The 12489-nt window shown below is 40.8% G+C and overlaps 1 protein-coding gene across 3 annotated transcripts in view; it reads left to right on the plus strand.

The window, feature by feature from the left end:
- Positions 1 to 7085: 7085 nt before the first annotated feature.
- Positions 7086 to 12489, plus strand: part of Mlf1 (myeloid leukemia factor 1) — a 32011-nt gene continuing 26607 nt past the window's right edge. For 2 of the 3 annotated variants that reach the window (XM_031374049.1, XM_031374050.1), the window contains exon 1: positions 7087 to 7277. In XM_031374049.1, coding sequence (XP_031229909.1) covers positions 7231 to 7277 — 47 coding nt within the window. In that variant the 5' untranslated portion in view covers positions 7087 to 7230. Of the gene's footprint in view, positions 7278 to 12489 lie in introns of all 3 variants that reach the window. The other variant, XM_031374048.1, reaches the window with a different exon arrangement.

The raw sequence follows: 12489 nt of genomic DNA on the forward strand, positions 1-12489 counted from the left end.
GCATTTTAGCCTGATACAATTTCAATCTGATTTAATTTTACAAGGATGAATTTTACAAATAGGAGAATACATTGGATCTCACAAACTTAAGCTAAGCTTTTGTGATCCAGGTGAAGATTAGTCCTGCAGAAATGAGGATACTGCCTTGTGACCCTGACATTTTAAAATCTGGACCTTGGCGATGTGGCTGGGGACGGGTGTCCACTGACAAGGGCGTCATGCCAGTGGCCAGGGGACATCATAACCCTGCCAACACATGAGTTGCCAAGCATCTAGTTTGGAGTTATGTGCAGAAGCCAGTGTGTAGATGTTCTGGGGTTCATGTGTCTCTCTCCTGCCATGAAACACACACCCTCAGTAACTGGCTCAGCGGCTCTCCACCTGGAGCTGCATTCAGCCCACAGGCTTGTTTTCTGTGGCCTGCTCCAGGGTACTTTGTTTTTAATTAGTTAACTTTAGACATTTTAAGAGAATTCATGTAAAATCCATGTTATCATTGGGCATGGATCTCTGGGAGGACATCTGAGCACTGTACAGTAGCCATGCCCCTTCATCTGGAAGCCAGGCACCTGCAGCAAGCTGTAGGCCCACCCCTCTGGGTCACCAAAACTTCACAGCATGGTGCTGGGAGTAGTGGTTCTCTGCAGTCTGTGAGACCTTAACAAGTGGCTTCTCTGCTCTGACACTTAGCTTGCTCTTCTGCGGTAGGCATAATAAAAGTGTTTACCTCTTTCGATCTTTGGAGCATTAGTGCTGTGGCCAGCACACAGCAGAAACTCAATAAAGTTGGTTGTTATTTTGATTATTTAATTCCATTGTCATTTTCTGTAGTTCACTTCCCTAGCATTTATTATTTGACTGGCTCCAATCTGTGATTTTTTTTTCACTCCACTCACAACAGTCAGGGGGACAGTTCAATGAATTTTGGTTGGTTGGTTCATTTGATTTGTTTGGGTTTGGCTTTTGTTGTTGTTGTTAGATAAAGGGGCCAGGAGAACTCATACCAGTGCATTGGTTAAAGCCTCAGATTCTGCATGTCACAGCCAACCTTCTAGATCCAACTCTACCACACCAAGCAATGTTACTGTAGGAAAACTTATTTCTCCACAACAGCCTGTTTTCTCCCTAGGAAACAGTGAATCAAGGTGCCTTGATTATAGGAGGCTCTAGCTTTTCTTAAGTAACTTACACTTGTAAAGACAAACACCATGGCTTCTTTCACATGTGGATCCCAGATTTTAACATGTATACACATACATGTGTGTAGGTGATCTGATTAGAAGAGAAGGGGAAATTAAAGGGAAAAAGAAAAGGAAAGGGAGGAGTCTCTCTCTGTCTGTCTCTCTCTGTCTCTCTGTCTCTCTCTGTCTCTCTGTCTCTCTGTCTCTCTCTGTCTCTCTGTCTCTGTCTCTCTCTCTCTGTCTCTCTCTCTGTCTCTCTCTCTCTCTCTCACACACACACACACACACACACACACAGTACATATCATACAGCTCTGAGCTTTGCACGACCTTACTGTGACTGGCAGCAGATAATCTCATTATTGCGACTAGTAAAGGCATTAAAACACATTATCAAGGAATGAGGACATCCAGGTCTTCAGTATTTTCCAACAGACTCTCTTGGTTCTCTTGCCAGTGGGGCCCCTAGTTTGGATTCTCTCCAACGGAATCAAGAATTTAAAAATAACCCTCCAAGTAGCCCTTTAGATAGCCTGAATCAAAACAACTCCTGACAACAGATGACTTCAGCACCATTCTCTGAAGAAATGTTTCTACTTTTCCATCTAGTTTCTTTTTTAATTTAAAGTGTTTCTTTCTTTCTTTCTTTCTTTCTTTCTTTCTTTTTTTTTTTTTTTTTTTTTTTTGTTTTTTCTAGACAGGGTTTCTCTGTGTAGCCCTGGCTGTCCTGGAACTCACTCTGTAGACCAGGCTGGCCTGCCTCTGCCTCCCAAGTGCTGGGATTAAAGGCATGTGCCACCACCGCCCAGCAAAGTGTTTCTTCTTAACTATGTCAGTGCAAAACACAGATCTCACCTCAAGGGGGGTAAGAAGCAGCTTCCAGGAGTGACTACAGTAAAATAGAGTCAGGTTGCCATGGGTAAGATGTCTCTCTATGAAAGCTACTGAAGGAGATTTTATTAAATACAGAAAAGGGCACAAACCAAGGCATTTACCTAATACCATAAGTAAACAGGTTGTAGCCAAGCTGAGAACACTTTGCTATGCCTTCCAGATGCTATCAGGTGGCTCCCTAGGCTGTTGGATTAATGGAAGCTGCTCATTAAACTCGTTTAAAAGTCTTGCTAATCGAAAGAAAACAGACTTGGGCAATGGATAATTATTAAAGGGATTAAAAAGAACCAAAGATAACTTGGCTCTCTGCAACAGTCTTGTCGCAAAGTTTAATCAAACATTTGATCTTGTAGAATCCTGAACATGGATAGCTTTTGTCCTTTATTTCTAGAAACTTCAGTTTACATCTAGAGACACAAACTATTAACAAACTGATTGTGTCAAATCAATAGGAAAATACTTCATTTCATGAATTGCCTTGAGAAAAAAGGTTTCAGAATCTCAATGAGAATAAAAGCCTAATAACAAAACATTGATTTTTAAAACATACAAGCACAGCCTTATTATTATTATTATTATTATTATTATTATTATTATTATTATTTTGGTTTTTTGAGACAGGATTTCTCTGTGTAGCCCTGGCTGTCCTGGAACTCACTCTGTAGACCAGGCTGGCCTCGAACTCAGAAATACACCTGCCTCTGCCTCCCAAGTGCTAGGATTAAAGGCGAGTGCCACCACACCTGACTGCATAGCCTTATTTTTAAAAGCCAAACTGAGGAATAATCCAAAACTCTTTTGATAACAGATGGATTACTTTATACACAAGGAGAAAAAATAAACTGCCACTACAATGTCCAACAGGGGTGAGTTCAAGAAAGAAACAAATCTCAGAGTATTACTTACTCTGAGTGGTGTGGCATGAGGAAAGTCTCTGGGGCATTAGAAATACTTTCATGGGCTGGAGAGATGGCTCAGAGGTTAAGAGCACTGACTGCTCTTCCAAAAGTCCTGAGTTCAATTCCCAGCAACCATATAGTGGCTCACAACCATCTGTAATGGGACCCGATGCCCTCTTCTGGTGTGTCTGAAGACAGCTACCATGTACTCATATAGATAAAATTTTAAAAATTTTTATTTTATTTTTTTAAAGACTTATTTATTGTTATATGTAAGTACACTGTAGCTGTCTTCAGACACACCAGAAGAGGGTATCAGATCTCATTATGGGTGGTTATGAGCCACCATGGAGTTGCTGGGATTTGAACTCAGGACCTTTGGAAGAGCAGTCAGTGCTCTTAACCACTGAGCCATCTCACCAGCCCTAAAAAATACTTTACAAAAAGAAATACTTTCATCACTGTAACTTGGCAGTATTTACATATACTGATTACTCCGTGGTCTGTGTTTCCCTCCAGGGTTGTCACATGACAAATTGTATCTCATCCTCAGAACACAGTTGTCCTAATTTCATTCTGTTTCTGTGATAAACACCAAGGTCAACCTCAATTTGTGGAATGGGGTTTGTTTTGGTTTATGCTGCCAGGTAATGGGTGGTCCCTGAGGAAGTCAGGGAAGGAGCTCAAGACAGGAACCTGAGCCGGGCGGTGGTGGCACACGCCTTTAATCCCAGCACTTGGGAAGCACAGGCAGGTGGATTTCTGAGTTCAAGGCCAGCCTGGTCTACAGAATGAGTTCCAGGACAGCCAGGGCTACACAGAGAAACCCTGTCTCGAAATACAAACAAACAAAAAGACAGGAACCTGGAAGCAGGAACCAAACCAAAGCAAAGGTCATGGGGGAGGGCTGCTTGCTGGTTTACTCACTTACTGGTTTGTTTTTTTACTTGCTTTCTTATTTGGCCCAGGCTCAGATATCTAGGGGTGGTGCTGCCCACCGTGGTTATCTCACATCTATCATCAACCAAAACAATTCCTCCAAGACCTGGGCACAGGCCAATCTGAACCAATACTTCAACTCAGGTTCCCTTTTCCCAAGTGACTCTGGCTTGTATCAAGTTGACAGTAAAACTCACCAGGACAATATCTATGTACTGTAGATATCTAGACTATAATGAGACGAGAGTACAAAGTCATTTGGGGGCACTGAAATCCACAGTAATGAAGATGTTTATAACAGTTTAAAACTCAGAAATCTGGAGAACTATAATAAAGTATAATTCCAGCATTCAAAAACCTACTGGTTTCTTCTCTCTTGGGCACTTGAGAGAATAGAAATATATTGAAATTTATAGGGTGCTGTAACTGAGGATTTATAGAATCTTAGGCATGTGATCGGATGTATGTCCAATAGGTGTGTCCAATAGGCCAGAGAATTTTGTATCCTAAATGGCTAAAACAGTGTCTAAGATGTAATTAATCCTTCTTAAGTAACTGCTGAGTTGATGGATATATATTTCACTGACCTTTTGAACTATCGGCGTTATTAGTAGAGTTGCAGAATTGGCTTGTATTTTATGCTTTGTCTCTGGAAGTCTTTCCTTGACTTGGTCAGTGTTCTTCCAAAGGAAATATAAGCAATAGTGTATCTAGAGACCACAAAGGTCTGTGAATATGTAGTGTGTGAATATGTAGTTTACCACACAAATGTACTAGTAGTGATCCTTTTAAATGTCACAGGGAGGCAAAGTAGGATGGTGGAAATAGTGTAAGCCTTGCATCAGGACATACCTCAGTCCATACCTTTGTACTGGCCTGGAAAGTTCAAGAAGATATCTATTTCCTTCCTCTAACATTTTGCTCAAATTCGTGTTCTCGGTAAAGGCTACGTGGTCTCCCCTTTTTATAACTGTACACTCCCTTCCCTCCTCTCAAGTATTCAGTGAGCGTGTAACTACCATTTCATTCCTAACCCACCCTCACACACTGTAAATGACAGGAGGGCTTCACAAAAGTTATAATTGTGTTTGCAGCCAGTGCCAAGGCCCTCTCTTCTTAGCCTGCTCTACACCTCTAATGTTTCCTTAGTGGGGTGTTCATCCTCTCCTGACCACACCCCTTCTTTTCTTTCCATTTAAAACTGGTGTTATGGGCTTTTCAGTTCCAATTCTTTTTCTTCTACCACCTTTAAAAAAGGCGTTATACAAGCTGGGCAGTGGAGGCACATGCCTTTAATCCCAGCACTTGGGAGGCAGAGGCAGGTGGATTTCTGAGTTCAAGGCCAGCCTGGTCTACAAAGTGAGTTCCAGGACAGCCAAGGCTACACTGAGAAACCTTGTGGTGGTCGGGGGTGGTGGAGAAAACACTCTGGAGAAAAAAAAGCCGGGCGTGGTAGCATACACCTTTGATCCCAGCACTTGGGTGGCAGAGGGAGGCAGATTTCTGAGTTCAAGGCCAGTCTGGTCTACAGTGTGAGCTCCAGGACAGCCAGGGCTATACAGAGAAACCCTGTCTCAAAAATCCAAAAGAAAAAAGGCGTTATACAGAATGTCTGCACTGCTCTTTCATATGCTGTGGGTGATCCCCCTACCAGACTGTCTTTGGACTAAATGTTTCATGTTTATTTTAACAGTGTGGTTCTGAGAAGAGTTCCATGCAACAAGATGGAACTTTTTCTCACATTTTCCTTATTTTGCCTCAGTGCAAAAGTGCTTTAATATTATTGTTCGTCATGCTTCTGCCTGTGTTAGTTTTATGTTTTTTTTTTTAAGTATAATCCTTTTAACATTAGCTTTGTGTCAAACAGAAACTAATTTCAGCTGTTGTACAGACAGTTCTGCCCTGGAATTAGTTTACAAGTCCTCTGACCCATGCATGCTCTCTGAGCATTGTGCTGAGGCCAGAGGAAGATTAAAATAGTCTATTTATTTCCTGGAAGGGCCATGTCATTTTAGATTGTGAAGTTGGCCCTGCCTCAAGCCAATCCTCTCAGGGAAGCAGGATGACCAGAGAAACCTGGTGAAATGGAGGCGGGGGACGGGAGGGAGAAGGGTTCAAAGGATTACATTTCCAGCACCCAAAAATAACCCTGAGTACCTCTGCCACTTCCAAATCAGGTCCTGGTCACTTCTTCCCAGTGGGCAGCATGCCATATGTCTCCCACAGGGCCTCAAGGAGTCATGGACACCCCTCCACCTTCCCAAGGGAACTCCCTGGAAAGTGTGGGGACAGGCGAATTGAGGGTGTGTGTGTAAGATTGTTCTTCTTACTTCCTGGTCATTTTCCTTCTCTTTCTCCTTCTCTCCTCTCTGTCTTCAGCTCTTGGAAGGGCCTAGATAGTACTTTTCAAATCCCAACAATTGAATCAAACCTTTCATGTTGCCCCCTACCCCCCCCCCCACTATACCACACCCCAATCTTACCGATACTATTTCTTGAAGATCACTTAAAATGTTTGGGCTTATCGTTAAGGCACTGCACTGTTTTAAGATGAAAACCATCTTCCTTACTATAAATAGGTTCTTTTATACTATAATGGAAATAATCAAAATAGAATTTAGCTAGATTTGGCTGCTTGCTTCAAATCTTGTGCCCAAATTCTGCTTGTTAAGAACGTTGGGAAGGTGATAAAAATTTGATCTGATCCTTGAAATGGAGCAATTTCATTTTTCTTTTTTCTTTTCTTCCTTTGTGTATTTGATCCTATGTCTAGATGCTATTTGTGTATCGGGAGACACTACTTTGAGTTTTAGAATTACAGAAAACTGTATTTGTTTTGTTTTTGAAATCTCATAGGCTGCATCTTGTTTCCCTCAAGAAGTAAATACAAGCACCTGTTTGTTAATTGTTCTCCAAACCTTTTTTCATTATTTGACCAGCTACCAGAGAATTGTCGGGATTAAGGGCGATTTGGGCAAGGTCCCTCAGAATTGGTCTAATGTTTTGGTTCCCGTAGCTCCGAGACCAAGTTGTCACCCAGGAGCCTTGCTGGAGGGGCCTCCAGACAAACTTCTAACCCTTGTGTGTTTACCGCGGTTGCCATAGCAGCCGCCCAAAGTCCTCCCCTCTCCTGCCTCACCTTAGTGATGTCATAAGGCCATAGCCAATGGGGAGGCGGCGTTGCGTCAAGCCCCGCCCTAGTCGCGGGCACGGCGATTGCCGCTGGCAGACGCGCGAAGCCAGCGGGCAGCAGGCCTGTGGCGGCGCGGCTTCTGCACCCATTTCCACCCGCGCCCGCCGCCCGCCGCAGAACCACGATGTTCCGGATGTTGAGCAGCAGCTTTGAGGACGACCCCTTCTTCGCGTGAGTGTCCCAGCCGCTCTCGCTTTGGAAAGGCGGGGGGTAGGGAGGACGCCCCGCGGGAGGCGCGGAGAAATGTGGGTGAGGAGAGATGGGGGTGAGGAGAAATGGGGGTGAGGAGAAACGGAGTAAGGAAAAGTTGTGAGAAGTGTGTGTGAGGTGTAATGGGGATAAGGAGAAATAAATGTGAGAAGTGGCAGGGAGGAGAAATGGGGGTGAAGAAGAGGGGCCATGAGGTGAAATGGGGTGAGGAGAAATGAGTAATGGGAAGAGAAATGGGGGACGTGAGAAGTGGGGACAGGAGCTGAAGGATTTGGGAGTCCTTAGGGGAAGAGATGCAGATACAGGGTGTGAGGAGAGGATTTGAGGGTATTTGACAAGGAGAAATGGAGGGCATGAGAGAGGGTGAGCTGAGCAGGATGGGGTGAGGAGGATTTAGAAGCCTGAGGTGAGGAGAAGCTTTGATGGTGGGAGATGAGGACTAGGATCCCGAGCTATGGCTCAAGGTGCAGGCTGCTGACTTTTTGGGGCGACTTGGTGTGTGAGTGGCCTCGAATCTGAAGCCCTCCTGTGCATAACTGCCATCTTGGTGAAACTTCTGATGAGACATAATCCCTTTAACTTCACGTAGGGGTGGGAGTGCTTTCTAGGGTGACAGTTCCTTGACTTGGGAAACGGGGAGTTGGGGTTTTTGTTGTTGTTTTGTTTTGTTTTGCTTGAGGCCACCCGATGTAGACCTTATTGGCCTGGAACTCGGTGTAGATCAGGCTGACTTCACAGACGTCTTCCAGTCGCAGCCGCAGCCGCAGCCTCCTCCTCCTCCTCCCCTCCCCCTTCTTCCTACCTCCCTTCTCCTTCTTGCTGGGATTAAAGGTTGTGTGCTAGGTTATTTAAAACAGGTTTTCATATAGTAAAGGCTATCACCTTGACAGCACTACTAAGTAGGAGAGTTGTGTTGGCTGCTTCGAAGCGGTTGGACGTTGCCATGGACACTATTTGTTTTCTTTACCTGCTTCGTTTGCAGAACTGGCCTTGCTTGGGAAGGGACTTCTCATTTTACCAATGCAATAATGAGACAGGGGTGGACTTCAAATTTTATCAATGCAATAATAAGACAGGGGTAAAAGAAATAGTGTGCAATGAACACCTCTGGTAACAAGGAATGGTGAGTGGTTCTTAGTGACATAAATGAGGCCTTGGCAAGAAGACACTTAAAACTAAGCTTCACTGTTATCTAGTTTTCTGTGCATATTTGACCTTATATGCCTAATTATATTAAAATGAGTAATGTCTTAATTAAATGTGTAATTTGATATGGAATTAATATCTTCAAAAATATGTCTAGCAGGAGTGTAATTTAAGCTGTTGGATGACTCTCAGCAAAGGCAGGGAACCCAAGATTTGAGGTCAAAAATAGTAACAGATCACAAAGACATACACATCAAAAAAGTTACCTTCCTCCATGCTTAGCAAAGGAAAGACCATTAGTCACACTCTTCAACATTTTTTTTTAGCCTTTAGAACCAAGCAACCATTATAAAAAATATAAGGCAAATTTGTAGTAATTAACTATAGTACTGATTCATGCTAATAATTTATTTTTACAACCACTTCAGAGTAAACACATCTGGGGATAAGGAAGAAAAAGAATGAACTTATATTATCAAGTAATGAACTTATATCAAGTAATCTGTTCTTTAGCCCACCCTTTTTACTCCAATCCTAACAAAATAAGAATTCATACTTAATATAAATTAAAGAATTTAGGTGACAAATGTACTCACCCATCTACTGACCTAAGAACATATAAGGGAAGTAGAACACACTAATCATGCTCACTGTTTTTTTAATCAATTTATTTGTATTTCATGTACATTGGTGTTTTGCTTGCATATATGTCTGTATAAGCGTGTACGGTCCCCTATTACTGGAGTTAGAGACAACTGTGATCTGCTATGTGGGTGCTGAGATTTGAACCTGGCTTCTCTAGAAGAACAGCCAGTGCTCTTAAACTCTGAGCCATCTCTCCAGCTCCTACTCACTGTTTTTATATAAAGATTGTACCTGATGCTAACTTTGTACCTGATCATTGTGTTCACTAGTGATTACTTTAACTTAGAAAATATTCAGTAAATACTGTGTAACAATGATCTAGTAGTATCTTATGATTTATCAAGAAGTTTATGGGTAAGATTTCTTGATTGCTAATAGTAATTACTATTTTCATTAAATAAATAACATTGATGTTGGAGCTGCCTAATTAGAATATTGCTAATTATTTTTTATTTTTCTTTTTAAGATAAACTTTATCATTTTTTAAAAAGCCTTACAAGTAAATAATAACATCCTATGCCAAAGATAAGTACGGCTAACACTGAAGTATAGGATAACTATATAAACAGCTTTCTGGAGAAGGTTTTTGGGAAATGGCTCAAAGCATACATATTCTGAAGAAGAACCAACAAATGTGAAAAGAAAAAGAAAATTGTACTCTGAGCTCAAGCTCCATAATGCTCTGTGCAAAGCCATCAAAGCTACTAGGAAACTCAAAAATCTTTCTAATAAGAACCAAGGACAGAGCTCAGTAATACTATAATCATTGGAAAGATGGGGATGAGAGTGCGAATGTACAGTATCCTAAAAGGGAGAACTAAACAGCTTTTCTGTATATAAATTCTGCACAAATCTGTATTATGATTAACCACCTGTGCATGAGCTAGACTCAGAGCAACTTACTGAAGAGGATGCATGAATAAAGCAAGATTTATTCTCCCATTTAAGACAGAATTTGAAAGCCGGGTGTGGTGGTGCATGCCTTTAATTCTAGCACATGGGAGGCAGAGGCAGTCGGATTTCTGAGTTTAAGGCCAGCCTGGTCTACAGAGTGAGTTCAGGACAGCCAAGGCTACACAGAGAAACCCTGTCTTGAAAAATCAAAAGAAAAAAAAAAAAGACAGAATTTGAATTCTAAGGCAACCACATTAATTACCTGCTTAGGAAGGATTCATCATTCCTGAAAAACATAACAAAATTCAGAACCTCTACAATGTAATAGCCACATTTTATACATTAACTTTATGTGACTCATTTCTATATAAAGACTTATTCTGAAGTTATTAGTTATTATCTCATCCAAGAAATTAGCATTAATGGGCAAAAAATTTAAGGCAGTTATAATTTTGCCCCATATGTGAAGGAAAATATGATTGTGATGAAGGAAAATATACGATGCAAAGAAAGTGAAATTTTATATGTAACTTGTCTATATCTAATGTGTGTAAATATGTTATATATAATATCAAATAGAAATTCTAGAGATGAAAATTTTATCTGAAAGAAAAAGATTGATTTGGCAGACTTAGTAGCAGAGTGAAGATGGCAGGAGAGTCATTAGAGAACAAAGTGTAGAACCAAATGCAGACTTGGCAGAAATTGATGGTTTTCCTCGAAATCATTTTAAACAATGTTATTTTATGTCTGTTGTAGGCAGAATAATGGTTTCTGTAAAAATAATCTTATTCCCAGAACCTGTGAATATGTTATCCTGATGGTCAGAAGTTTTCATTGGCTTATTGTGCCTGTTTCAGCTACCCTCTAGTTTAAGACCCTTTTCTTGTAATGCATATTAGACATCTATTGCTGCAGGAGCTTACAGAATCTTGAAGTATTATGTTACATCTTCTGTTGATCTAAGAAGCTTAGTTAAGTAGTTCTAAGTCAGGTCTCAGGAGGTTACAGTCTATTGACCTGTGAGGTTATCACAATTATTGTCTAAATGAGCATCCATTTTCAAGTACATTCACATGACTGTTGGCTGATTTAGAAAAAAAAAAAAAGTTTCTAAGTTCTCTCATGTAAACTTCTCTCCAAGCCATACCAGCCACTGTACATGAGAGAGCACCTAAGAAAAAACTCATAGTCTTGAACTCATAACTTCGAATGTGACATCCTGTTGTTCCGTTATATCCAACTTATTAAAAAACAGGTCCAGAAGTCCAGCTCATTTTCAAGGACAGAAGAGGTTACATGTTGGCATGAACACCAGGGATTTGGTACCATTGAATACCATTGGAGTGGTTGCCTATCACACATATTTAAACAATTGCTTAGTACACCAATATCAAGTTTATACTACTAACACAACTAAGTTTTATAAAAAGAGATGAAAGAAAAGACAACAAAATTGCTATAAATACTGTACTGTACAAGGTCATAATCTGTAGTAAAAACAGCAAGTGGGCTGGGGAATACAGCATAGTTGGTAGCATGCTTGTATGAAGCCCTGGATTGATGCCCAGAACCAAATAAAATTAGGCACAGTAGTAGATGCCCACAATCCTGACACTCTGAATGAATGTAGAGGTAGGGGGTTCAGAAGTTCAAGGCCAATCTCTGCTATATAATGATTTCAAGGCCAGATTCAGCAGCATGTGACCCTATCTCAAACAAAACAAAACAAAACAAAAGATAAAAAAAAAGATCTCAACCTGAAAAATAACAAACACAAAGCTGTGTGGTTGATATTTTAAAATGAAAGGGCAAGACTAAGGGTTTTTAAAATATAAGCACACACACACACACACTTAACAGTCAGCAACAAAAGACACATTTTTAAATGGATAGGATATATTTGTGCACTCCTTTTGAACACATAAATGACAAGTAGAAAATCACAATGATAGGATATTACTGCTCAAATAATGTAAATTGAAAAAAAGCACTGAATATTGTAGCAGCCTTATTTATAAAGACAAAAACCTAGAAATAGTTTTGATTATAATATGACATAATCATATATATATATACAGGTATATGCTAGATTGAGTTAATATTTGGTGAGTAGAAGAGCAGGGATAAATTATAAGCAGCATTATTATTCTGAGTCAAAGAAACTAGATGTGAAAGATGACACACTATATAATTCTATTATGGGAGATTCCGAGAAAGGTAAAACAATACTGATAAAGCCTGTGATGGTTAATCTGGATTGCCAACTTGACTTGAGAAGTGCCTAGATTAGTAAAGCACACCCTTGGATGTTTATGAGAAGTTTCTGGAGAGGATTAGCTGAGGTGGGAGATTCACTGACAATACAGTTAGCGCTATCCCAACAGGCTGGAAGCCTTTGAGTGCAAGACACAAAGAAGAGAGCTCGTGATGTGGGTATTCTCCTTGCTTCCTAACTGCTTCTCTCTCTTTTTTTTTTTTTGTCTCT

The sequence above is a fragment of the Mastomys coucha genome, unplaced genomic scaffold (assembly GCF_008632895.1).
Source record: "Mastomys coucha isolate ucsf_1 unplaced genomic scaffold, UCSF_Mcou_1 pScaffold16, whole genome shotgun sequence".
Classification (NCBI taxonomy): Eukaryota; Metazoa; Chordata; class Mammalia; order Rodentia; family Muridae; genus Mastomys; species Mastomys coucha.